This window comes from Sinohyriopsis cumingii, chromosome 1, assembly GCF_028554795.1.
Source record: "Sinohyriopsis cumingii isolate HCF-2022 chromosome 1, ASM2855479v2, whole genome shotgun sequence".
Taxonomy (NCBI): Eukaryota; Metazoa; Mollusca; class Bivalvia; order Unionida; family Unionidae; genus Sinohyriopsis; species Sinohyriopsis cumingii.
Window position 1 is genome coordinate 184,267,336 of NC_142961.1, and position 25,652 is coordinate 184,292,987.

General features: G+C 33.3%; 1 protein-coding gene across 1 annotated transcript in view; it reads left to right on the top strand.

Annotated features, from left to right (window-relative positions):
* LOC149808519 (uncharacterized) overlaps nt 1-25,652 on the top strand; it is a 99,263-nt gene that overhangs the window by 60,492 nt on the left and 13,119 nt on the right. Inside the window, exons 5-8 of the mRNA XM_089978388.1 lie at nt 5,136-5,259; nt 13,013-13,153; nt 21,445-21,519; nt 24,070-24,147. Coding sequence (XP_089834514.1) covers nt 5,136-5,259; nt 13,013-13,153; nt 21,445-21,519; nt 24,070-24,147 — 418 coding nt within the window. The remainder of the gene's footprint in view (nt 1-5,135; nt 5,260-13,012; nt 13,154-21,444; nt 21,520-24,069; nt 24,148-25,652) is intronic.

Consider the following 25,652-nt stretch of genomic DNA (forward strand, 5'->3'; position numbering starts at 1 on the left):
GCACAGCTCAGTTTGATAGCCCGTCAGTCATCCCAGTGATCATGGTTCAGTAATATACTTAGACTGTTGGAAGACCTACCTACTCAGGACATTACCTCAGAAGAGGGATGTGGTATTGCAGTCCAGAAGGCCTGTTCTTCATATCCAGGCTAAGAGACAGTCTCTGTCCAGGGTGTATAATGCAAAGTGAATAATCTTCTGTTTGGAGCATTATAACAAAACCTTGATCCTAGCTGTTCATCTCCATGCTCAGTGGCAGACTTTCTTCTCTGGTCTCTGGCTGTGTGCACAGTCTACTATCAAATGCTTGTGTATGTTCACTTTACACATGGCACACTTGCTCTCCTGTTGTCAGGATCCATCAGATTTATTTACAGTTGATCAGGATACATGCTGAGGATGTCCATAAGGATGTCACATGACTCTTAATATGTGAACTGGTAAGGTACATAATATTTGACAAATAAGAGAATTCTTTAAATGGGTAGCAATAGACTTAACATAAATCGTTTATCTTTAATTACAAATAAATGATCATAAGAAGGAAAGAATTCTTTGAGGAAACACCAGTACTTTTTAGGCACTCTCTTGAGAGAATTGTTTATGACTGACCTCAAAACCAGACTCACAAAACATTTATGGAACAGAAGTGTCCGTCCATGTTACATTGTTGTGTGTCTTCATTAAAGAGCCGTAATGTTAAGAAACATAATGGAGATTCTGTACTAATATATAATAATGTACAAACCTGTAATCAGCCTTAATATTGCCATTTGGTCTTCTTGCAGTACAATCAAACCTTCTGACCAGCCTGTTTGCATCTCATGTAACATTCATAGAACCAAAATGGCAGTCATGAAACTTAATTATTTTAAGTGATTTCTGTGTTTTTTAAGAGGACAGAACTCACTTCAATTTTTTCTGTACAAATACCTGATCAAATTAAAATAAATACTGATTGTATATAATCTAATTACTTCTAATTAACATGTGCATCTTGCGTAACATTTATGGAACAGAATTGGCAGTTGTAGTAACATGATTCTTGTTCATTAGTATTTTAAGAGGATAGCACAGAATTTTAGTTTTACTTGTTAGAGTTATTTGTAATAATTAAGCTGCCTTTACAGTATATAGTGTTTTGTTGTCATTTTAACTGTTCAATGTTCACATACATTTTACCACAGTAGCTTTCTTTGATTATAAAATCATCACTGTTACACCTTGAGTGAGCCCAGGGTATATTCCCCCACTCCAGACAGCTAGTGTCCCCAACAGTTAAATAAATCCCCATACAGTAATACCTTGAACATTCACAAGGTTAGGTTCCAGAACCAGTCGCGGATCAGGAGGAATCGCGAATGTTTGGTACAAGTCACGAAAAATGCTAATAAATGCTTATTTCTAGGGTTTAAACCCTAAATATGACCCAAATCATGCTCCCAAAGCACTTTAATTTCATTTAAAAGTTAGCTTAATACATTACCCTTAAAAAGAGAAATAAATGGTTGACATAAAAATAGAGTACAGTATTGCCTAATGGGTATTTGCCACACTAACGCATTTACAGTACGGTACATGTATACATGTACTAATATTACCCCTATACTAATTCATTGGCTGCTGTTTTCTTTTGCACTCACAGTAAGGTAAAACCAAGTAACAAATGGGACTGTAAACTTAATGACTGACGTTTTCTTTGTCATTGTCAGGAAGGTAAACTAGGTAAACTTCATATGTCACAGAAGTCATATAACGAAGGTACAATTCAATAAAAAAAAGAAAACTTGTACGTAGAGGGTACCAATGAAAATTTTGCGAATCCGGAAACGCGAATGCACGAGGTATTACTGTATATTGATTATTATAAGGGGACAAAGGCACACAGAATTGTCCCTCAGACATCTCGACCAGAGAAAAACATGTACCCCTCATGCAACATTTTCCCAGTAAGTCTACAGCCACAGTAATGGTTATCCTTAAGAAAGTGTACTCTGAAATTATTTAGTTTTAGTACTTACTTACAAATATTATTGGATTCATTTCAGCATGAAACTTTCTGTTGAAGACCAGTGTTAGTTAAATACATGAAATAAAACTTGCCTGTGATTGTAAGGCATTCAGATTTGTTTCTAGTTATGTTGATTTTTTGTTTATTTGTTATTCTTTGAAGTATTTGCATAGATCCTTGTTTTTATCACAAGTTTTCTGGATAGTTTGACATTAACAATTAATATCTAACAGTATGGTGAACCAAAGATGTGTTTAAGCACACAGATAAAGATCACAAGTTTTTGATGATGGTAAAATTAGACCATTGTTAATGTCAGGCCTGCCTTCTGCATGTTTGTTCAACTTATGCATTTCCTTCAAAAGTTGGTATATATTTTTAAAAAAATATTAACAGGGTACTTTGGTAGCTGAGTAGTCATGGCATTTCTCTCATAATTGTGGATCTTGGGTTTGAACCTCATCCATGTCAGATCCGGTAGTTGGCATCAATGTATTTCAGCGACAGATACTTTACTCCTGTTTTCCCCAGCACAAATTGACCAGAACTGTTAAAAGTATCATATAACATGAACAGTCAACAAAAGTACGAATAAATTAAAAATATTATAACTATATAACTAAAACCTCCATGTTCCACACCTACACTAAGGTTGTTGATCAATATCTTACTTGGAAAAGTTCAAATACCATTCGCCTTATACCTATGTTACAATTAATAGTGGTTATTGCCAGGAAAAATGTACTGTAATATATTGCATTATTTTATGTATGTTTGTATTGCAATACGTATCAATATATATTGGTCATTGACAGCATTTACAATTCTAATGTTGATTTTGCTTATTTTGTACTGTAATAATGTGCAATTTGGTTCCAAGTAATAATACTGAACAAGAAAATAAAATCATGTTGCTTTTTATTACACCAAAACACTCACTTTAATAAAAATTCATCAGCATGAGTAAAAACTTCTCTGAGTAGGAAATAAAAATTTGCATAAGAGTTATAGTACTTGCATTATTTTGCCTGATCAGAAACGTCTTTTGGTCAGCAAACTAAATTGGTTAAAAGTTCATGACAAGGAACAAAAATAATAAAAAATGCATGTAATCAAAATTGTACACAGATATCTTGCTTTGATTTGAAAGATGGATGAATAATATAGTACACGTTTATTAATGCCAGTCATTCCAAACCTTTGTTGGTTTCAACCCCAGAGACTAAATAACTATCAGTTGTTAGTGCAACTTTGGATGCTAGAGACAAGCATGATTTTATATCGTCTTTGACATTTAAATACTTATCTGGGATAATTTTCTCAGAGAGCTTGTCTAGATGTTACAACAAATCACAGATCAAGCACCAATGCCACGTTTCAGAATTCCTCTTTTGACACAACACTCTGTGTATGCAAAATATTATTAAAAGATGTGGCGTAGTTTGCTTCCAGTGCCTAACCTTTTAATTGCAGGCTCCTGAATATTTTATGAAAATAAAGTTTTGTTTGTCTGTCATTGTTTTACAAGTTACATTTTCTACCCTAATGTTTTAATACCAGTTTAATGGAACATGAAACAATGATGTATCTTTTGTTGTTTTGTGATAAATGCAAATGGTCACTAACATTTAAAAACATACAGTTGCTGATAATAATGCTGATTCATTATGTAGTTTTAATAAATTTATGTTAAATATTATCCATATTATGAAAGAAATCATCAGGTGCCTAGATGGAATCTTTCATTTGTTTTATGGGCTTTGTTTAATTTCCCTAATGAACCAATGAGTGAAGCTCTTCTTTCAAGACCCTTAAAACTCTCTGCTCTCCATAGCATCTGAGAAGAGTGAACTTCATACCTTGTCTGTATGGAAAAGTAGTTTATGGTTCAGTGGTAATTATGAGTGCATTTCTCTTCTTTGCGAAGCATGGGTTTTTGCAAAGAACCAAATGCCTTCCATAGCTTAACTTCCAGTTTAGATCACCAGTCTCAGTTGTGTCTGCATGGGGAATGATCAAGATAGACAAGCCATTCCCAGTTAGGCTTTACAGTTCTGTTTGGCTGCTCTTATAGGGAGAAGAGAAGGTAGGAAATGTAAGTTTCTACCTATTAAGGGTTCCACTGGTATTGTTTGCATCCACCATTTATGAATGGATTGTTTTCACTATCAAGATACTTAACAGTCCACCAGTGACAGGGACCTTTCCTTTGTGAGAATTGAAGTCAGGCTATTGCTGCTTCATGGACCTGTCAGGGTCATTTATGATAGGATGTCATGAAAGCTACACATTGCTGGTTATGTACTACTTTATCCTTCTACTACAAAGTGAAGGCAGTTTTTCCTTGCCCAATAGATGAGACATAAAAAGTGGCCAAAGCTACAGCCAACTTACAGTTACTGTAGTGGAAACCCCTACCATAAGTGTATGAACATCATTTTCATACCCGTTTAGTTGAGGACATCAGCTTCCAGCTACCCTGACAAATTGAGCAAGACAATAGACATTGTACTACTCCCATTTTAATGTAGTTTTTTTGAGGAGGAGTAAAACTAATTTTATAACTGTAATACCTAACAGTTGCTGTTTCAAGATTTCTTACTTGCACCTCCACTCTGATGTCCCATAAAAGTAACCAGAGTCCAAGTGAAAAGAGCATAACTACTGAATATGATGTGGGCTCAGACTGGGTCTTTGTTATACCTATGGGCCTATGTTGTGGGCTCAGACTGGGTCTTTGTTTCCTATAGTTCTGTATGCTCTGGAATTTTCTGATTTAGGATGAAATTTTTAAATTTGAATGAGGGTGATTCTTTCTGAAAATGGTAATTAAGACAGTAGGGGCAGGTAAGTATTACATTGTTAAAATTTATTTTAACCCCACCCACTCCACTCCACATTTTGGATAGCTGTAGTATGTGTAATGGTTTTCTGTGTTTTCGTATCTTATTTGCTGAATCAGAACATGTGCTGTTGATCTCAAGTCTCTACTCTAATATGGATTTACTTAGTAGGTATATTTGCAAATTTAGCTTCATCTTGTCTGGTCCATACTAAAGACAATCACAAACTGGAACAAGTTTTATGTATCTTTCATTACACTTTATTTTGTATCTCCTTTCAGGGCAACACCAGTGTCATCTATTTCGAATCAAGACCCATTCCAGGAATCTATACTGTTTGTGCTGATGGAAAATCAGTACGGTGTTTCAAGGGGGATGTTGACAGTCTGTGTTCAAATCACACAGGTAATAATAATAATAATAATAATAACAATAATGACTTTATTTAAAGAGAGTAACACAGATGAAGAGCCAATCTACCTTGAGGCCCTCATGCAAAGGAAGATATTTAGATACAAATGCACAGGTATGAACAGACATAGACAATATATTTACTTTCTTTACCTTCACCAAATGGATACTCAACCCATTCATAGTGAAACCATATAGTCAATATAATGCAGTTAATGAATACAAACACAGTTGTTTTCATTTTCATTGAAGTACATCATTGAAGCCATTGGATATATGGGTTTGGAGGAAGGAAATAGAGTGGGTATTTCTAATTTCAACTGGATTACTATCCTAAAACAAAGTTACAGAGTATTGGAAACTTATTTTGAATAATTCCTTATTTGGTTTGGGAATTTTTTACTCTTTGGTAGACATGGCTCCTAGGTGGGGAGTATTACCAGGTAGCCTATACTGGAACAGTGATTGTAAATATTCAGGAGCACTATTTTTGGATATCATGTACATTAATTTGGCTTTTCTCAAACAGATTAGGTCTTTAATAGGCAATATTTTTAACTTATCAGCTAAATTTTCCTTGCTTTCTTCTTGGATTGATATTAGCCCAAATGCTCTTCTTTGAGGATGTACTAACTTTGCTATATTTTTGTCATTTGAATTACCCAATACTGTATTACAGCAATCGAAATGGGGTTGTATGTAACTGTTATAATAGTTTTCTGTGCCATTCTGGGAGAAAATGTGTTATCCTACTGAGAAGCCATAAACTTGACTTAACTTTTTTACTGACATGTTTGATATGTTTAGTCTATGATATTTTATTATCAACCAAAACACCAAGTCAGACATAGTTCATCACTATCAAGATTGGTTCATTTTTGCAGTGTTGAGATAAGTAATATTTTAGTTTTCCCAGTATTTACCACCAAGCCATTGCATGTACACAAGTTGTCCAGTTTGTTTAGGGCATCCTTTAAAGAAATTTCAAGTTCACGTTTTGTGTTTTGGGTGTCTGACAATGTTATGTCATCTGCATAGAGATCATTTGATGAAATTGAGTCCCCTAGAAAAAGTGACAGGTCATTAATAAATAATATAAATAGTGTTACATGTTTAGGCTCAAATAAACAGTAACACAGAAAGAGTTTATAAAGAATTAATCCTTTTGAAATCCAAAATCGGGCAACAACAAAGAAAACAACTTGATACCAAGTGTAAAAGCCCAAAAACTGAGAAATCTCTCTCTACACATCAGATATACCTTACATCTTCCCCCATAAAAGAAGATGTTTACTAATTCTGAATTCAGGTCAGAATTTAGATCAAAAACCTGTTGTTTATAAACTGACAGTCAAGATTAAACAATTTTCTGAAAAGGTAAAATCTCTAGTGAATAAATTTACATTACAATAGCAAGTAAGAAAAATAAAAATTTAAAACTGACAAACAAACAATTAAATTAAAATATATATATATTAAATCAGATATACGTAACCTCTTCCCCCATAAAAAAACCGATTTATATGATAAAGCTTTCTTTTTACCATAGATTAATACATGAGTTTTAAGAAAAACATACGAAGTAATCTTATGAATTACAAAAAGTGTATATGAAATAATACATTTCTATACATGGGAAATTCAGAGATACCCTCGAACTTAGCATCTATAGGTTTAACTTATCCATGTCCCACAATATGTCCTAGAAAAGATACACTAGCATGGCAGAACTCACTGTTGGATAAAATAATTGTCAAACATGCATCTGTGAGTCTGTCAAAGAATTCCCGAATCGCTGCTAAATGTTCTTTCAAGGTGTCATTGTAGATGATGACATCATCGATGTAAGCATCACAATTGTCTAGACCAGAGGTGATCATATTCATGAGGCATTGAAATGTACTCGGCAACCCTTTCATCACAAACGGCATTACTTTATATTGATAAAGTCCATCTGGAGTCATGAATGCCGAAATTTCCTTTGCTCTTTCTGTTAGTGGAATCTGCCAAAATCCTTTCAGAAGGTCAAATTTGGTGACATACTTGGCATACCCAATCTTATCAATACAGTCATTGATTCTTGGTAATGGGAATGAATCTGTTTTTGTCACACTATTCACTTTCCTATTATCATTTCACATACAGAAAGTTTTATCTGGTTTGGAACAAGTATTCATGGTGAATTCCAGTCACTTTTACTGGGCTCTATAAAATCATTCTCCAGCAAATATCGAATTTCCTTTTTCAAGCCTTCCTGTTTGAGAGGGTTCATCCTGTACGGGTGTTGTTTGACAGGTTTAGAATTTATAATTTCATCGTCATGGTAAATTTTGTTTGTCCTTGTATGAATATCTGGAAATAAGTGTTCATATTCAAATAATAACTGTTTAAGTTCATTTCTTTCTTGCTCTTGCAAATGTGAAAGTTTCTGGTCCAGATCTTTCATAATTTCTGAATTCTGAAGATTTGTCACTCCAGTGTCAGTAGAATCTGATGATATTCCTTCACTTAAATCTTCACTGATTGGGACAGGTCCAACTAATTAATTGCATGTTTAACTTGGCTATCTCTTTCAATATACTGGTACTCCTGTAATTTATTTAGATCCCAGGAGCACTAATGATATAATTTCACTCATTCATTTTCTTCCTAACCTTTTATGGGCCGTAATATCTAATCTGAAAAAGATTTGAAAAATGAGCAAGAGAAACAGAACTCCACTATTACAAAACTCAAAAGCTCTCTCCATTTTAGTTCTGTCAATTCATAAATGCACTTCTGACTTGAATTGCTGAATGTCAAATTCAAGCACAATAGGCTGGAAAGTTCCAGACCTGCAATTTGACCCTTGACCTGATTGGATAGAGTTCAAAAGGCCAAATTGAGTAAAAGACCTTATCAATGCTTTTACTCTTATTTTAGATTTTATATTTCTCAAGGGAATTGCCTCTTGAAATCTTGTTGACGCATACATAATGGTCAACAGGTATTGGTTACCTGACTTGGTCTTAGGTAGGGGACCAACACAATCTACCATAATTATACTAAATGGTTTGTCAAAGGCAAGAATAGGTTGTAGATGAGCCTTGGGTATTTTTTGATTTGGTTTTCCTACCATTTGACAAGTATGACAAGATCTACAGTATTTGGCAACATCACTTTTGATTTTTGGCCAATAGAAATGAGTTAAGATCTTGTGATAAGTTTTATTGATTCCTAAATATCAGCCAATTGAGTTTCATGGGCCATACTTAGTATTTCCTGTCTGTAAGGTTTTGGAACTGGAATCTGATAGTTCACTGACCATTCATCATCAGCAGGTACCTCGGGAGGTCTCCATTTTCTCATAAGAATTCCATTTTTAATGAAATAGCAGACAGGAACTCCATTAGCTTCAGTTTCACTAATGGCCTTCTGAAACAAACAGGATCTTTTTCCTTTTCGACAACAAGTGATTGTCGTTTAACACCCTGATTAGAATAAAGAGAGTGAGTCGTTAAAAGAGGATCACTGTGATCAATACCTTTTGATTGATCCAAACAAGGAGTGAAAGTGACCTCATCAAAAGCCTGACCAATACATTGTCTGCTAAAGGAATACTGCCCTTATCAACATCATTCTCAAGAACTTTCTTTGCCATAGCTCTGGTAACTGCACAATCTGTAAATACATCAGGGAATTCTTTTTCAATTGGATCGACTTTCTGATCCAAGCAAGGCTTGTCAGTTACAAGTGGAATAACCACAACCTTGTCTCCAGCTAGGTCGTTGCCTCGTAATAAATGAATGCACTGAACGGGTAAAACAGAGACCATTCTGACTGTCACAGGTCCTGAAACTAAGTCTGATAACAACTTTACACAATGGAGAGGAACATTAACAAAGTTGCACTCTACTCCCTGAATAAGAACACTCTCATTAGAAGAACACTTCTCAGAAAAAGGCAAAGTATCCGACAATAAAAGACCTGAGAAGTTCCCAAGTCCCTTAAACTTTTAATAGGGATAGGATTGGCAGAATCACCCAAGAGTGATATAGAACCCATCGATATGAATGGTTCATAATTCTCCATAATCAGATCAGACTGGGGTTTGTTAGACCCAACAAATGTCTTGCTTTGATTACATGACTGTGACCTTGACCTCTTAGAAATAAGAGCGTTTGGAATAGGTTTGTCTTGATTCTGATGCCTATTTTTCAGTTTGTAGCAATCAGAAATTACATGTTCTTTTTTCTTGCAATAAGAACACATAGGAAGAGACAAGGATCTTGAATAAAGCTTCTCTGAAGTTTGATTTCTAGAAGTTGTGCCAGTTTGAGGTTTAGAGGGGCTTGTATTAGGCTGAAATACCTTTCTGCCAAAAGACTATAGAGTAGAAGTCGTATTTACAAAAGGAACTTTATGAGTTGAAGAATACTCATCAGCAGCACGAGCAGCATTTTCCAAGATTTCAATCTGATGTTCATCAAGACAAGACTTAATGTCACTATGGACAGTTTTTGAAATCTTCAGGTAATACAAGTTGTTTGAGACTTTCATAATCTCGCTCAACTTTCTTGGCTAAGCACCATCTATCAAATAATTGCTCTTTTTCTCATGCAAATTCGACATGAGTTTGTCCAGCTTCTTTTCTATAGTTTCTGAGTTTTTGCCGATAAGCTTCAGGACTAACTCATAACCCCTTAGGATACATTCTTTAACCACATCATAGTCTCACTTTTGTGAACTGACAGTGAATTATAAATATCACTAGCTTTACCAATGAATACACATTGTAGTAACTAAGTCCGGTGCTGCCTTGGCTGTTTCAAATTTTCAGCAACATTTTCAAAACGAATAAAATATTTGTCTACTTCTCTTTCTCTGAAAGGGATCACTAACCTAATGTTCTTTGCAAGATCCAAACTTAAATTTAAATTTGAAGTATGAATTGTTTTTCACTTGCCAGTTCCATTTCTTTCATTTTACATTAATATTTCCTCTTTTTCTCTCTTTCTTCCTTATCTAATCACATTTGTTTTTCTTGTAACAGCATTTGTTTTCTTGTAATTGCATTTGTCTTTCTTTCTTTTTTTCTTCTGCTTGCAAATGCATTTGTTTTTCTTTCTCTCTTTCCTGTTTTTCTCTCTCCTCTTTTTCATATTGTAACTGCAATTTGTTTTTCTTCTTGCATTTGTCTTTCTTTTTCTTTTTCTTCTGCTTGTAATTTCATTTGTTTGTTCTCTTTCTCCAACTGTAACTGCATTAGCTTCAGAGATGCAGCTTAAATAAATAAATTCCTTTGTATGAGGGCCTCAAGGTAGATTAGTTTTTAGCTAATTGTGTTACCCTCTTTAAATAAGGTCATTATTATTATTATTATTATTATTATTATTATTATTTGTTTTTCTTCTTTATCTTTCTGAAGCTCCAGCTGCCTCAACTCCAATTCAATCTGGTATTTTAATTCTAATTCCTTCATTTTTGTGTCAGTCTGATACAGACATACTAACTGAAACCAAAGCACTTTTATCCGAAAAAAACCCTTTTCTACCAAATACTGAACCAAAATATTTCTTATTTCCTGTTTCCTTTAGGAAGCCTTTACTCCAGAAAGATCGTATTTTCTGGCAAGTTGAATCAAATCATCTTTTTTGAAAAGATCTAATTGTTCCTGGGTAGGATTTGAAAGAAAGATTTTCACTTTTGATTCCATTTTAGAAAAAGCTTGTCAATCTCATTAAAGATTTAAAAAACATGGGGAATTCAAATTTCAAAAACACAAAGTTTTCTGAAATATTTTAGCCAAAATACAAATAACCAAGGACGAGTGCCCAGTTACTTTGTTATTTGTTTAGGCTCGAGTAAACAGTAAAGCAGAATAAGTGAAAACAGCAAGTTTCTAAAATGTAACAAATAATTTATTTTTCTGTAAAAGATAAAAAAAAGAGAAGAACTTACGCATTTCAAGAATCAAATCCAAAAATAATCTAAGAATAATCCATGAATTATATTGCAAAAGTCCTAGGAATAAATGTTCTAATAATTTAAAATTCGAATCCTGATGTAAAATCCAAGATGGATGACGATATATACTGTAGTCAGTACTGTGCTTATCTACAGTTTTTTGTAGAAATACAAATAATGGCACTCCAGTATTGGAAATCCAAATTAAACTTGTAAACAGTGTCTTTCCAAAATCTGTGTAAGCACTCTTAAAATATTTCCAGAGAATAAAGAATGAATCCTTTTGGAATCCAAATGATTTGAAGATAATTAAGTCAAAATCTGGCTACAACAAAGAAAACAACTTGATACCAAGTGTAAAAGCCCGAAAACTGAGAAATCTCTCTCTACACATAACTTGTAACTAACAAATGCGTAGTTATGGAAAAACCAGAATTGCACATACACAGTATATGGCCTTGATTAAACCAATGATTTTATTCCCAAAATAAAAATATAAAAGAAGTGTTTACTTCTTAACCCACACAGTCCCATCATGACCTTGACAACAACCAATCATTTTAAAATAAAATAGAACTTTGTTTACTAATTCTGAATCCAGGTCAGAATTTAGATCAACACATGTTGTTTACAAACTAACAGTCAAGGTCAAACATTTTTCTGAAAACGTATCATCTCTAGTGAATAAATTTACATTACGATAGCATGTAAGAAAAATAAAAATTTAAAATTGACAAACAAACAATTAAATTAAAATATATATATATTAAATCAGATATACGTAACAGTAGTAATTGACCTAGAATTGATCCTTGTAGTACTCCATATCCGATTGTTCCATGTTCATATAGAACATTATTTATATAAACATGTTGTGTTCTCTCACTTAAGTATGAAGTAAACCAACTGATTGTACTTTCGTCACTGGCAAATTTTTAGTATCTTTAAAAGGATTTCATAATGTGCAGTGATGGAATGGTAGAAACAAAACTAAGACAAGAAACGCATTTTCTGGGGGACATCATATTGCACAGTATTTTTGGCTGACCTTTTACCAGACTTACTTATATCTTTATCTGTAACTACTGGATCATTTGCTAAAGATAATGCAATCTTGCCCATAGCATTTCTCCATTTGACCTTTGTCAGAGAATCAATTGTGACTTATCCACACTTAAATACATAGCACAACAAGCTGTTCTAAATACTTATTTACACCTCTTCAAAAAAGTTATTGAAATATTCATCAGTAATAGATTTCAGATTTTTCTAATGTATATTTGTTTGTGATGGAAAGATTAATTGAGGAGGATGTAATGGACAAGGTAAATCAACTAGAATGGTCTCTATAAATGTCAATCTGTTTTCTGTTATTAAAAGAGTTTGATTTGTAGACAAGGAGATCTTGACAGAGAGAAACAGAGGAGTTTTTAACTTCAGGAGACATTTGCTTCAGTCAATCAAAAATCCAGTTTATTTAATGTAACCAAGAAAGATAGATCTCTCTGGTATAAAGCAGGAGATGGCAGCAGCTTTTCTGGATGAGATTTGACATAACTCTGTTACCATGCAGATCAGTATGACATATTAGGTATATGTAGAATTGTATTGATGCAGTCATTTATTGGAACTGGCAAATCTCTCTTTTTATGCATGTAATTATTTATTAAATCAGGCAAATGCTGCACTTTATATCTTCCTACCACCTGTTGCCTACCTACCTATCATATATAAATAACCTGTCAGTCCGTTTTACTGTCAACACTGCTGTTCTTACTGGATACTGTATTTAAATTTTCAGAAATACAGCCTCAAAATCAAAGCAGTTCTATGCCTGATGGGACAACAGCAGCCATTACTATCTCTGTTGTATTGATTGTGTTCACAGCCATTGTGTTGGTGTGTTTTAGGAAGAAGGAATACATCAGAAGGAAATCATGCAGTAAGTATATTGATAATTTTCGAATTACTAAATCAGACTAAACCAACCATGCTAAACAATATATGGAAAAGTTTTCTGTATTGTTCCATAGTATTGCATCCAATTAGTAATTTTTTCAAATTCAGAAAACCACGTTTTGTAAGTAGCTTTGAGGATATATTTATTAAAGTTATGTGAGAAAGTTTCAAAGTTCAGCAAACTGAACAAAGCATTTTTCAAGATTTGTAAGATCATTTATTTCTAAGAAATGGTCCAGTTCCCAATAAAAGGAATAAATTTAAATATACTAAAAGGTTTGATATAGAAAACAATATATCTAGGTTGATATAAACCTTCTTAATCTAAGAATTAAATCAGTTTTCTGTTGTAACAGTTGCTGTTCTTCTTTTAATTAACATGAACTACCCTATATATTTGCTTATAGGTCAGGTTTTTATGCTGAAATTTTTATTCTTGCAAAGTAGTGGTCATGTTACAACATATACAAAACTTTGATAAATCCAGGTGTAATTTTGTAATTCAAGAGAGGTTTGTAGTACACAGAAATACTGTCAATTCAGATAATTTTAATTGTTCATACCCATTCAGAAATTTGTTTATGGTATACACTGTGTTGATCAGTTTCATGACATATTCATTAGACAGTGCTTGTAGCTGCAGCTATCTGGATTGTAATAATTTGAAAATATTACTTAATAATTAAATATTACATAACGTGAGGTATCTGTTGTTTACTGTGATTGTCTACTAGTAAGTATATTGCTTCCAGTTTCCTTCATGTCTGAACAACCTGTACTTCTATTATATTTCATGTTTTGCTGTAAAACACTATTTTTGATGCAACAGAAACTTTGATTGATTTATATTTTCCATTACCATAAGTTAGAATTAATTCACAACTGATATTTTCAAAGGTTTTAGTGAATAGTAGAGTTTGTAACTTTGTAAGCCTAGTTGGATGATATTTTTGACTGGATGATGGCGATTTACACTGACAACATAAGATGGAGGATTTCAAAACTTGAATGTGGAAGACTTCCTGGACTTTGTACCAGATGACATTAGGTAGTGATGTTTATAGGAACTTGTGAATAACAAAAATGTGGACTTAACTTTCATTGTTTTTAATAAGATGTATCGAATTTAAGATATTGTGGGACATTGTGAATTGGATCATTCTGAACAATTTTTATTGGGATGTGACCTGTACTTGAATTCATGAATTTATCATGGATTTAAAATGTCAAGCATTATGGATTTTAATGGATTCAAAAGTTTATTTGTGATTTAGTCCACTTAATAATATAATTGTTTTATGACTCTGTGGTCTTAAATTTAGAAACAGAAAGTAGCCAAAACCATAAAGTTTATTAAATTTACAATTAATTTCTCAAAGTTACACAGTGAACATTTGAGAGAAACTTAAGTATTGTTTATTAAATCCAAAATAATCCTAAATGTCCTAATGACTGCTCTTGTGACCTAAGTGGTTAGAGCATCTGCCTCAGATTGCTGGCTTGAACCCCTGCTGCGTCATATCAAAGACATATAAAAATGGTACTAACAGCTGCCTTGCTTGGCACTCAGCATTAAGAGGTTAGTGTTAGGACTGATTGGCCTGGTGTTAGATTAATATGACTAGGTGGGACATGATGCTACATGCCTGATGCATGATGTTCTAGTGCTAGAGATCACTATAAACTGCGACACTGCAGACATCATAGCGATATGTCTCAAATTGTTAAAGCTGAGTTAAAAATCCAAAGATACACACTAAATGTTCTATCACAACTCCAAAGGTAAAGAGTATTCCAAATGAATTCCAATAATATTGAATTGGTTGATGTATCACATTGATGTAATCCAGAATGTCTCTGAATGAATTAACAATAATCCCAGAGTAGTGTTTTAGTCCAAAACGTCAATGAGTACTTTGTAATTCCACTGAATATTTAAGTAAAGATTCCTCGCAGATCATATCAGAAAACAACAGTAAATGATTCCAAAGGTTGAACTTAAAACAGGAGTGAATGATTACTCACCTCATCCCATCCTGTATATACTAACTTGACAAAAGACACAATACATTGCCAAGATGGGAATCCTTTTAATGTATTGTCAATGCAAGTCCTGAAGTAATTGGATCTGTCATGTTGACTCATTATCTCTTGGTCTGCACCATATCAATATTCATTTTTAAATGTAGCTGTAATGGAGACCAGGATGGCACAATGTCAACATGGCTGTGATATGTGACCACAGCGTCTGTTAGAGAAAAAAAAAGAAGCCTTATTTTTGATGGCAAAAGGTGTCTTATAGCATTTTCAGTTCTTCAACAGCTGAAAGTTTATTTAGCATCACGTCATTACTGCTGCGTGAGATGTTATTGTAATGTCACACTTTAATCAGGACCTGAAAATTATGGTGGTCCCACAGGGGCTCATGTTGTTCCTTTGAATTTAACTATCAGTCATACATATACTATATAATAATTATATTATATTGTTATATAGTACATTACGAAAGATACATTTTAAGCAATGATATCAGCCCATGTGGGTGGTCCGAGTATGCAGTATGCAGATCACCAGTCTAAACTTGCACTTTGTCAATCAAACATTTGACTGTTCTCACTCAACCATAGCTAAAACTAAGCATCAATATTATTCAATTACCATATTTTCTAAAGGTTATGAGTTTAAGGATGGTTGAAGACGAGAAACAAGGTTCACAGGGAATTCATATGTGACAAAACAAGTTGCACAGCAGGGCTTTAAATGTTCCAGGTCCAAAAATAAAAATAAACAATTTGGGCTTTCCAGATTCGCTGAAAAAGTCTTGGCTATGGGTTGAGTATGGTGACAATAGGTCATTTATGTTCTGTTGAGTACAGCACACACACAGTCTCAGCCAGTTATTCAAGTGCACATCCAATTTTATAATTGATCCATTGATAGCATGTGACTCGTTCATGTCATATTTAACCAAATACTTGCTGTTACACCCTAATCAATCAGGCTTTAGACAGAACCATTCCTGTGAGACTGCCTTGATCTCCCTAACTGATAAATGGCTTCAAGCACTTGACCAAGGTAGAATAATAGGAACTGTATTTGTAGATTTCAGGAAAGCTTTTGACATGGTGGATCATGAAATCCTTTTGAAGAAACTGAAAATCTACCAGTGTGATGAAAGAACAATTAGATGGTTTACTTCGTACTTAAATGAGAGAACACAACATGTTTACATAAATAATGTTCTGTCTGAACCTGAAACAGTTAGATATGGAGTACCACAAGGCTCAATTCTAGGTCCACTACTATTCATTTTATTTATTAATGACCTACCACTTTTACTAAGAGACTCAATATCATCTACAGATCTCTATGCAGATGACACAACATTGTCAGACATCCAAAACACAAAGCATGAGCTCGAAATTTCTTTACAGAATGCACTAAACAGACTGGAAAACTGGTGCACATGTAATGGCATGGTGGTAAATACTGGTAAAACTAAAATATTACTTATCTCAACATGGCAAAGAAGGACAAATCTTGATAGTGATGAACTATGTCTGACATGGAAGGATACAAATCTGCAAATAGTCTGTCATGATAGGCTACTTGGTGTTCTGGTAGATAATAACCTATCATGGACTGAACATATCAAACATACCAGTAAAAACGTCAATTCAAGTTTATGGCTTCTCAGTAGGATAAGACATTTTCTCCCTGAAAGGCACAGGAAACTATTTTATAACAGTTACATACAACCCTATTTGGACTACTGTAGTACAGTATGGGGTAATTCAAATGATAAAAACATAGCAAAGCTGGCACATCTTCAAAAAAGAGCATTTGGGCTAATATCAATCCAGAAAGAAAGCAAGGAAAGTTTAGCTGGTAGGTTAAAAATATTACCTATTAAAGACCGAATCTGTTTGAGAGAAGCCAAATTAATGTACAGGATATCTCAGAATAGTGCTCCTGAATATTTACAATCACTATTCCAGTATAGGCTACCTTTTAATACTCCCCACCTGCGATCCATGTCTACCAAACAGTATAAAATTCTCAAACCAAATAAGGAGTTATTTAAAAAAAGTTTCCAATACTCTGGAACTCTGCTCTGGAATAGTATTCCAGCAGAGATTAGAAATGCCCACTCTATTTCCTTCTTCCAAACCCAATATATCCAGTGGCTTCAGAGATGCAGCTTAAATAAATGAATTCCTTTGTATGAGGGCCTCAAGGTAGATTAGTTTTTAGCTAATTGTGTTACCCTCTTTAAATAAGGTCATTATTAGATGAGCAAAAAGCATATTACATTCTTTAGACAGGTTATTGAATACACATACCACATCAAGGTCCTGATTTTTACGGAGGGAAAACATTTTGTGTCAAGTACCTACTCAAGTTACTGTGCAGAATAGAAGGCCTTACATTTGGCAGGTGTTAATCCAATGTCTTCAGTGAACATCCGTACATCTTCATTTTCATCTGTGTTTCTTTCTGAGTTATATTTTTTTGCTTTCAAGAAGTTAAAAACATAACTGTTTACCGACAAAGACATGAACACTATGCAGATGCTTGCATTTGAGGGGGCATGTAGTTTTGTTGGTGGTTCACTTATTACTACCTGGGTAGTAATATCTGATAGCACACAGTGGTCGTTCCGGTTTGTAGTAATTCAAATGCTGATTATTACAGGAAATGATATTATTGCCATGCTTTTAATTGCTGTCATGAAAGCCTTCAACAAAAAAAACCAATTCCATATATATTTTTTTGTTTTATATGTGTGTGTGTATATATATATATATATATATATATATATATATATATATATATATATATATATATATATATATACATATATATATATATATATATATATATATATATATATATATATATATATATATATACACACACACACAGTCAAACCTGTCTGAACAGTCACCTGTATTGAGTGGTCATCTGGTCACAGCGTCCATTCTGATCCCCTCCCCTCAGACAAATTTCCTATATAAATGTCATGTTAGCAGCAGTCACCTGTCTATGGCAGCCAGAAGCCATGTGTTTCTCAAACAAGCAGTGGTTTCAACTTGCCCTCCGTCATCCCTGGAATGTATCAGCAGTGAATGCACCAAATATGCAAATTAAACTTCTTTTGATTGATGAGAAAAGCATTGTATATATAAAGGCATATTATGTGAATTGATGTTTAAATATTTCAGGTTTTGATTACACTAACTGTAATCCAGTGAAACTCTTAGGTGTCTGACGAAGCCCTAATTTTCAAGCAGAGAGCATATGTATATACAATAATCATGTGATACAACAAAACCATCGTAGATATGCCCTATTCTTGATGAATCAAATTTTCTCCAAGTGGCTGCAAAAGCACCAGGTTTCTGGTCATTCTTGAAATCATATGTTGAGAACTATGCATCATTTTGTTCTTTCAAAAACAGTATGTAACTTTCATTTAAAATAATGATACTTATGTACCACAACATGGGAAAGGGGTTTATTGCTAATGTCATGGGATTGTTGGAACCCTGACATGTGGATTGTGAGATATATGCAGTTAAGTGTAAATGGTGAGTACCGTGTTATATTTCATCAGTGCTGCAGTTTCGTCTCATCTGAGAGCAGATGAAAGACATAAAGAATAAATCATTTTCCTTTCGATTTCATGCAGGTATGACTCAGTGTAATGTTACAAGCTTATGCTTGTAAAATAAGTAACAGAAAAGACTGAAAGACAACAAGCTTTGTAAAATTTAAAAAATAATTTATTTCCCTAGAATACAAAGTGAAAATGAGAAAAAAGAACTTACATTATTGCAAATTAAATCCCAGAATAATCCAAGAATTACAGACACAAGTCCTAACAATTTAGAGTCCTGAATAAAACAAAACACAAGTCCCAAATAAATCCAAAACTGAAGGTGATGATGTGTTTTTAATAGCTTATGGAGTGTTGATGTGTCAAGTCTTTTGTTGAATAAAAGGAATATAAAATTCCATGCATGAATTCAGTATAAATTCCAGTGGACATCTTTATCCAAGAATTTTATCAGAGCACTTTTGTATTTCCAAAGAAAATAATCACTTGAATTCAATAATTTGAAGAAAATAAAAACACTGGTCACAACATAATACAAATTAAAAGTGCTAGATGTTAAAGCACAAATGACCCAATCCTCACAATCACAAGATTATATAATTCTCTGCTTGAACTTAGGTCACAATTAGTATTTTCTATATAAAAAGACCATTACCTAATGGAAAATAACCTTCTTAATGATCTAACACAACACAGTAAACTAGATCATGTAAAATTCAGTTAGGAAACTCCAAAACACTTTGACCCAAATAAACATATTTACCTCTTCTGTTAATAATGATCCTGGTATTAAACCCATACATAGAGAGAAGAATTTAGCTATATATTAGTTGTTTATTAGGTATTAAGTAGAAACAATTGTCAATCAGGTCAAGCAGAAATGAACCCAATTTTGGACAAGGTCAAGGCCATCATACAATGTAACATTAGAATAGCATGTAATGAAACATAGTTTTAAAATAAAACCTAACAAACAAACAATTAAATTAAATATACATAACAGTAGCATCATTTACGTTTGCTATGCCTTCTGGTAGCTGACTACTGTATGCTGCCAATGCATGGGATCAGTGAATTTCACCTTTCTGATTGGTAGTTGACTCTGACCCTAAACACTAATATAAATGATGAAGTATAAAAATGAGTGGGAAAGGTAGCAAACAAATCGGACTGTCTTTTAATCTCAGTGAGTTTGAGCAACTGCCTAATCTGTCAATTGCTTAATGTGTGAATACCTGTTTTCATGCCTAATTATTCCAACTGCCCTAACAAAAAGTCAGTTGTGTGTTTCACAATTACATGTAAGCTGTAAATTAATAATTTATTTAGGAGCCATTTCAACTGATAATGAGATAAATGTTTGCACATGTGTGCATATATATATACGTGTATTAGTTCATGTACATAGCTGCAGTTTTCTTGATTTGATGGGGATGCATTTAAACTATGAGATTGCTTTTGTATGAGACAATAAATGACAAGCAGAGTCTGGTACTGATAAATGTTCAGTTATTTCTCTACAAGGGAGAAGACAATGACTCTTGTGATTAGCATGTAAAATAAATACCAAGTGAAGAGGCAGTATCCTTGTGTGGAATTTATTGAGTTTTTTTTTTTTTTTTTTTTTGCCAAATAGCTAAAACTACATGTATCTAGGTAGCATACTATTACTGCTAATAAATATTCCTGTGAAATAATAATAATAATGATAAACTACTAATAATAATAAACTACTAATAATAATGATAATGCTATTTGGTTCATAGTACATAAATTTGTTTTGAATGACGCTTGTGTGTTAGGCTTTCCTTTTGAGGTCACCTAATTACAAAGGCCACATTTGCCATTTCCCATGGATGAATCATGTAGACAGGTCTGACTTTATACAGATCTGCATTGATTGAGACATTTCCTTATGTTGTTTCATTTGTCCAAAGATGACTTGATGTGTAATCTTTAATGTTGCTAGTTTCATTCAGTTCCATTTTTAATGCAGATATTTAACTTTTTCTTACAGCTTTGTATATAGTGCTAAAATTTCAACATAAATGCCAGACACTTGGGAATTTTCTTTAATAATGAATTCTTTGAGAACCATCTTTACATCCCACAAATAAAAGATTAGCATTTCCTTTAATGATTTAAAATTGTATGAATGTAGTTCAGTATATTATTAATTTCTCTCCTGCTGATGATTATCATAACACCCAAAAGAAAGTGTTAGAGGATATATAATGTAGACTTTTAATACTGAAGGAAAGAGAACGTTGACAAAACAAGGGTCAGCACTAATGTTGAAGTCACATGACAAATGATAAATACATTTCTGATATTAAACATGTCTTCTATACATCATATTGACTCCATGAATTGTATTTCTACAGCTTGTTGACATCAGATGCCAAGAACATGTTTACTTGCATTACATACATGTAGTTGGTGTGGCTATCAGAATGTTGTTTCTAGATCATCTTGACTCGTAAAGTACATATAGACCCCCCATTCTTGCAGATACTTGCACAGTGGGAATATAGTGCATTAAACAACCATACAAAATTCACAGTAAAATACCCCTTACAAATATCTAGTCTCTAAATTTGCTTATAACATTTCAGTAAGAATAAGTTGTAAATTAAATTAATTTCTTTTTTTAGTGTCAACAAGAGAAATGACTATAGAGTACAATCCTGAAATAACTGCCTTGATAGTACAGGAGACCTCAGCTGAAGGTAATCAGAAGTATATTATAAGATGGTTGTGCCATATGCATTTTCTTATTTAAAGTTAAGTTACACAGAGGAATGCCTTATTTTAGTTAATGATCCTTTTCCTTATAAAAGGAATGAAATAGTAAATAATCTATTCATACAGTTTAAATAGACCTTATAACTTGTAGCCTCTGTTTCATGTTGTTGTTCTTTGTCTGTTAAGATAACAAGAGCTGATTATTCCAAATCCTTGGTCAGTGTTCATTACAAGACTTGTTTGCATTCATTCCCAAATTCTTATCTTGTGCTTTTGAGAATGTGCTCATAGTTCATTTTTGTGACAATAAAAATGTTGAGTATGTTTTCATCAGAAATTGTTTTTCTTTATCTGTGATTTGTAATGTTGAAACACATCTATAAATATTGCTTTTATTATGTTTGTTATGTCTCAAAAGAGGTCATTTCCTATTGAAAAAGCGTAAGGGAGCCATCTTGAAATTTAGAATGAATGTTAGATGACATGGTTACTGTCATCGGATGACGTAATATGGGTTTATATCTGGTTGGATGATTTTATTGTATGTTACTCGACTAAACAATGCATGTATACATATCATCTTTAAGAGTGAAAGAAGTAATTTTATTTTGGAGCTGACGTGAACCAAAGTTGGGCAATTTCATTTTTGTATGATGACTTGATTTTTGTAAACTTGTCTTCACCAAACTTACAGGTTATTTGTCCCTTAATGATATAAAAGACTTGGCAGTTGGGTGATCAAAAGTTACAGTCTAAGTAGCCATGACTGAAAAAAGAAAAACGACAGGTAGCAGATGGTGATACTCTTGGATGTACTCTTGTGCATAGGCTGATGAAAATACTGTAAATAAAAGTAATTTTCATGGGTACTATAATTTGTGGTTTGGCCTGCCAAATTTGCATATTAGTAGGTATTTAATTTTATGGTTTAACCTCAAAATACCCAAATTAAAGAATACAAAAGAATAAAACTATGCTGACGCAAACGGCATTCACTTTAATGTTTAAAACAATACTACAACTGTATGAGCACAAATCAAAGACCTCTCAAGTTCAAAACTTACACCATGTTTTTGACCAAGTGAATAACATGTCGAAGCGACACAGCCAACAACACTAAAACAATACTTCCATCTTAATGAGCAGAAATAAAACATCTGTCAAGACTAATCACTTTTGCCACATTTTCGTTTGAGTTCTTACATCGATGGAAGCCAATGCAGCTAACATCACTAGGTCAATTGTTTATTAGTGTACAGCCAACAACACTAGGCCAGTCAGTTATTAAAGTACATATGAATGATCTCTTACTTAAACCACTGTCCATCAAGCTGCACCATCAGTACTTTCTGACGATCAAGGCATTAACACAGTGGCTTAAGGTGGTAAAATGGTAAAATTCAACTAAGACCCCCCCCCCCCCCGCTGAATGGATAATGGATAATTGCACCTTATGTGACAATGAGTAAAAGATCGGACCTAATTTTCACTAGTTTTGAGAAAGCTGGACTTATTTAATTCAGCAATTTGGGGACTATTTACCTGAGTAGCATTTGTGAGTACCGTGAGATTTTATTGACACGATGTTGATACAGTGGCTTTGTCCAAAAATATGTGAAGTGCTAGCTTTAATACTCTGCTGTAATTAGTGTATATACATAGTGTTTCATTACTAATAGTGTTTCAAAAATTAGTTATAGTATTTTGCAGGATTGTTGTTCTTTTGGATTAAAAATGCATGCCGGATAAAATGCTTTTAAAAGGATTTAAATGTTTCAACTACAATTGTGCTGGAATGAAGGATCGATTTGAATAAGTATTAAATTTAATTTTCATATGCTGTCATTTTGTATTATATTTTCTTTCATTTTCAGTATTGCTATTGTTTGAATACCTTATGCTTTTTCTCTGTTTTCTCTCTATCCCTACCGCACTTATCGATTTAAGGAAGTGAGTGTAAAATTATGGCTTTCAGATACATTGAAACCATATAAAATCATTTATAATTCTTGTTTCAAAAGGTAAAAATAAAAAATAAAACAAACAAATAAAAAAGCTAATATTTAGTTATCAGATTACAGTATTGACCTTGATACTAGTAGCTCTCTAGGAATGAAACACTGTAAGACAACATTGGGGGGGGTCATCATCCTATGTGCCTCATTTTTCGTTGGAGATTTAAATTCGTGGGTTTGGGGCAACAACTAAAACCACGAAAAATTGGTCCCCCATGAAAATTGATGATACTACAGTAATGCTATTTTAAGTATCCTATCAATGTTTGTGATTTTATAGAAATAAATGAAAGCATGTTGGAATAGCTATTAGAACCGTGTTTCTGGATCGTCATGGGTCTTGTAGGACTTATTTATTCTCATTCTTCCAGATACTTGTGTAATGCAGTGGATGCAGATTTATTAAACAACTATAAAAATGCACAACAAAAGAAACCTTGACATATATATCTGGTCACTAAATTTGCCTATAATATATTTAGAAGAAAAGCTAGTAAGTGATATTAATTTCTTTCTTAGCACCAGCAGAAGCAAAGGCTGCAATGTGTAATGCCAATGTAAAAGATGCCGTAGTGGGAGAGGACACCTCACCGAAAGGTAATCTGAAGTATATTGTAATATGACTATCTATTTTCTTTCATGAGGTTGAGTTACATACCATATATACTCACTTTTAAGTCAAACTCTGATTTTACTAACAAATTTTTTTATGCAGAAATAAACAAAAATATTTTAAAATCTGACATTACCAAAATGATCATATATCATGGAACACTATAAGTCTTAGGACGCCTACATTTATTTTCTAAATTATTTTTCTGACCTTATGTAGGGACACAAAATTATAAGAATTGATTTTGTTTTATAAGTCTTTGGACACCTTCAACATTTTGTTGCCTTCTAATCAATTGATGTATAAAATTCAAAGAAGACGTTTTAGAAATAATGTTTTGAAAATAATTGTAATATTGTGAAAACTCGTCTTAGTTTGCTTTGATGATAAAAACCATTACCATTTATACAGATATGGTAATCATGCTAATGTTATGGAGTACAAGGAAATAAAACATCAAAGTGCTTGGTCGCAAGACAAATTTCCCTTTTAAGCCAGTTTCAAGGTTTAAACGCATACGATAACTGGCTTGGATTGTTGTCGGAAAACAAAAGCAAACTCTGTTAATTATAAACGAAGGAGAAACCAAAATAACCAGCTTGCCAGTGTATGTACACCACTCCCTCAATAACTCACGCACATCGGGGTCCAGAAATATTGACCGCACTATAAGTGAGGCATGAGTTATTGAGGGACCTATAAAATAAGCCCAAAACCAATAAAGTGATCGATGACATAAAGGAAAAATAAGGGGGGGGGGTAGGCATATTATAGTGTTGAATACTCACCTTATAATCCTGCTGAGATTAACTGTGAATAAATATCTCTTCGTAACGGTGTACTTTCTTTATTATTAAGTTATAGAGCAACATTAATTTCAGGATAAATTACAGTATATTGAGGCGATCATTGAAAACATTATTCCATGTTTCCGTTCGTTTAACATATGTACCACTTCACACATTGTGTACTATGTCACTGATTTTTATGTTGAATTGGATACATTCTAGTTTTATTGTTTGATCCAAATTAGACACTTTTTTATATACAAAAGATCGACTCTTTTCGAGAAATTGTTTTCGATCGAACGATAGATAGATTTGATTGCGATAGAAGTAAAAGGGAAAACAAAAAACAAGGGTTAATCAGTACTAACATGAATTTAATGAGTCTACAAATTTAAAACAACATAAATTAGAACAAGTTAATACTTGCCATTTGTGCCATGCTTGACAAATATCAATTCACTTTTTGACAAAATCAGTTAATTTTTTTTGTGTTACTCCTTGGTTTCTCTGCCGCCGAGCAAAATCCCTCAGATTTCTCAACTGCATGAGTTTTACGTAGTCATGAGTTTGGGTCTCCAGCCACCTTATGGCAATATCAAAATATTTGATTGCTTCTTGTGCAGAGGGGGGAGGTGGTGCAACATCTCCATCTGCATCTGCATCACTTTCAACACTTGTGGTACTCCCGTTAGAATCGTCTT